The 3828-nt window shown below is 38.2% G+C and overlaps 1 protein-coding gene across 1 annotated transcript in view; it reads left to right on the top strand.

Moving 5' to 3' along the window:
- The window catches only part of aimp1a (aminoacyl tRNA synthetase complex interacting multifunctional protein 1a), a 17519-nt gene extending 15830 nt beyond the window's left edge, over positions 1–1689 (top strand). Inside the window, exon 7 of the mRNA XM_032529290.1 lies at positions 1390–1689. Within this exon, the coding sequence (XP_032385181.1) occupies positions 1390–1556 (167 nt within the window). The 3' untranslated portion in view covers positions 1557–1689. The remainder of the gene's footprint in view (positions 1–1389) is intronic.
- Positions 1690–3828: the final 2139 nt, after the last annotated feature.

Raw genomic sequence — 3828 nt, 5'->3', positions numbered from 1 at the left:
TTTAATAGTCAGTCGGAAGGATTATGTCCTACAGTAATTATCTTGTTAAGTTTGATAATGTAAATGAGTTTGTAAAAAAAAAAAAAAGAACACGTTTTCTCAATAGTTTACACATCCACAAGAGTCTAGGTCCCTCCTGAGAAGTATTCCAAACACAACCTCCAATGAATGTGACCTACAATCAAAGACCGACACATACAGAACGTGATTTAAGTCTCTCTAGTTCTAAAAACTCACATTTATAATATGAATTGTGGAATAAGTGGAATATCGATGACAAGCATTGGTCTTGTTATTCTCATTCTTTTGAGAACCACAAGCAAAATGGCAGTTTCCTGTGAAAAAAGTTAAGAGGAGGAGAGAATGAATGTGGATCTGTGGCCCAACGAGCCCAGGTTTATCAGCCAAGGCTTTCATCGCTGCCTCACACATGTGCCAGCCACTCTAAAAGCTGTTTGATTCAGGAGGGATCTCTTCGTCCGGATATTATTTTTATGGATCCTTCATTAAAGAGAGTCCTATTTAAAACTTGGTTAATGTTGATTTGTTGTGCTGCCGTGTTCTTCTTCGTTTAAACAGCAACAACTGAAGCTGTCTTCTGAAGTACAGATAATGGAAAATAAAAAATAAAATTCCTTCTACTTTTCCTATTTTCTACCAACAAAGGGCCATAGTACAGATTCAATTACAGCCGATCCACTGCTGGTGTGACTACATGGTTTTAATTGCCCAGTATTTCTGCTTAAACTTAAGAATGTGCTCAAGATGCTCATCAAAACCTCTTTCACGCTTCTGATCAAAACTGATTGTTGCCACTCTTGGGTCATAAAACGGCAGAAATGGCAGCGTTAGGAAATGAAACTCATTTGTCCTCCTACATTTAGATGGTTATGTAGAGAGGAACAAGTTGACACCAGATAGAAGCCAATCAGTACCATCTATGATTTTTCACAAAAGCTTGGCATTGTCAAATGAGAAACTTTCTTTATTGTACTCCCTGCATGCATATTTGTGATTCTGAGAAGTATGGTTTACATTATTGAATTATTGCTAAGAACAGATGGCAGTTTCACAAAGCTGACGCTCCAACAGAACACGATAGAAAGTCAAACTATTCACGTGGGAAGATTAAAATTAGAATTGGCCTGATAGATCACGGCTGTTTGCTCACAATTTGTATTGGCTTTAGCTCATAACAGATAGTATCAGTGTATGCTGACAATGACAAATCCATGAAGGAAAAGTTATCAGTGTGTCGCATGAATACATTAAAACAGCATTTCAGGAATGCCACAAAAAGTTCATAAAACATCAGCCCTGGGTCCATAAATCCTGCATGTGTGATGGAGAATCCGTTTCTAATGCATCAAACTGACTTTTCGATTGCAGGTGAACCCGACAAAGAGCTGAACCCAAAAAAGAAGGTGTGGGAGCAGGTTCAGCCAGACCTACGCACAGACGGCCAGTGTGTTGCAACCTACAAGGGAGCTGCCTTTGAAGTCGCCGGCAAGGGAGTGTGCAAAGCCCAAACCATGAGCAACAGTGGAATAAAATAATACCAGAGCTGCTTCAAATAGCTTATTGTTTACTTCATCTGCATAATGAAGATGACAGTGTTGAGAAAAGGGAGGGTGATCAATTGAAGTAAATGTTTTGAAGATGTTCAATAAAGGGATTTGAAAAAGTGAGTCCTAAGAATTTTTTTTTTATTTAACCTTTATTTATCCAGGTAAACTGTTTGAGAACCAATTCTCATTTACAAACATGACCTGGCCAAGAGGCTACAGAAATAAATAGGAACATACTGTACAACTTTACATAGTCAAACACATGACACATCTGTCAGAATCTGTCCTACGACAATCCATTCTTTTCTTTTTTGGACCAATAAAGTCATGGTCCATAAAACTAAGTTAATCAATTAATTTGTGTTTCTGCTTTAATTCACCAACTGTGTCTTCTTTCCGGAGACACATTAGCTTGATTATGCTTTTATTTTGAAGTTATAACTCTTAAGGACAAAAAAACACTGAACTTGAGTGAGCATCACTGGTTTCCACTTCATCTAGTACTTGGCATTTTAATGAGCAGGAAATGAAACTGTGATGTTATACTACAAAGGCCAACAAAAACAGATTGGGTTCTCAGGCTTTTTGCAGTGGGCTATTTAGATGGTACTCAGTCCCAGCTCTCCAATCTCCTGGCCCACTGTCGGTATTTCAATCTGGGCTCTGTGATGCCAGTGCCATGTGCTTTGTTTTATTGTCCCCTTGAACAAAAAAGTCTACCGACCTCCGGAAGTATCAGACTACACAGAAGAAACAGACAGAGAGCTGTGCACCAGAGCCTCTACTGTTACATAAACAGTAATTAAGGCCATCCAGTCTACAAAAACATCTGTCATGGGTCAAATCCAACCATTGCGAAGAACTTGTGCTTACTATGCTCAGTAGTAGTAGTAAAGTAAGTAATAGTAAATAAATGTAATTTGTATTCTCACTTTCTTAATTCTATGGAGATTGTCACCTGTGCTGCAATAAATACACCATCAATAGACCACAGATAGGACATTTATAAAAAAATAAGTTGTTTTTTCCAATATGCCAAATTGAGTCCACCCATATATTAATAATTGTATGGTATCTGCCCTCTACCTCAGTACACATAGGATGACAGAACTCCTTAACTTGTGGAAAAGAGGCTACAGTTTAAAAATCTTGCCATTGTAAAAGAACACTCACTATCTGCAGATGACAGTGTCAACATTGCAGAAGCCATTACTCCCCTTAGCTGTAGAGGGTGCATCTCACCATACCCACATCTCAACTGACTTTACTTTTTTTGCCAATAGATGGCGCAGTATAGATTTGACCTGCAGTTCTGGAACTGTTGCTATCACCCATTGTTGGTTGCCTGGTTTTGGGGTGATTCACACCAGTGACACCATCATTATTCTTCTGTAGATAGAGGACATAAACATGCTTCTGTTGTAGCAGACATAAGTGCTTTAACAACTGCCTGATTGTCAAATGAACAAGTGTCCTATGGTGGTTATATAGTTTTAAATTATGTAATGACTCCTTTACACATCAAGTACAAATAACTATTTAGGAATCGTCAATGAGGAAGACCTCATTTTGGTTTAGATGACAAAGACAGCTTTAGTTAGTGACCTCCGCTAAGGCTATCCTCACCTAAACCACTGACTTCTTCTTTTTCTGTGACCACAAGAAGTGTTGCAACCTGAGAGGCAACTCACTCCAGGATATTTTGAGTCAAATGTTTGGAGACCACACATTTCCTAATTGAATTTTCAGCTGCAACTGGTGTACACTTTGTGAAGCAGTTACCTATTTTTCCTAACCAAATATCTGCTCATAGGTCTGATCACATCTGACTGTAAGTTATCGGAGTACATCTTTTTCTCTATTTAGATCTGGCATTATAAGTGGGTGTGGTCCACTCAGGTTTAGGAGTAGTATTGGGAGCCAGTTGTTTAGGTCATAATTACTGATTTCACATGTTGTCTATGCTCTGTTATAAGCCATACATCAAAACATTGCCTTTGCAGTTCATTTGCACGTCATATTCAACTGGAACTCCTTCATGCTTTATGCTTTTTGATGTTTGATTTCCAGTGTCAAAAAGCTAAAATAAAGACATGTAGGTATTATTTCCACCACATCCTTTGTCCTCCATGTTATCATGTCCTCAACACGACCTTTATGGAGGTTGACCCATACCTTCAGACATGACTGAAAATTAAAAAAAAAGGAAAAAGAAAGTCTAGAAAAACAACTCTTTTGATGTAATGGAGGCTTAATTCAC

This window comes from Etheostoma spectabile, chromosome 2 (genome assembly GCF_008692095.1).
Source record: "Etheostoma spectabile isolate EspeVRDwgs_2016 chromosome 2, UIUC_Espe_1.0, whole genome shotgun sequence".
NCBI classification, from domain to species: domain Eukaryota; kingdom Metazoa; phylum Chordata; class Actinopteri; order Perciformes; family Percidae; genus Etheostoma; species Etheostoma spectabile.
This window is presented reverse-complemented; position numbering and strand designations above follow the sequence as displayed.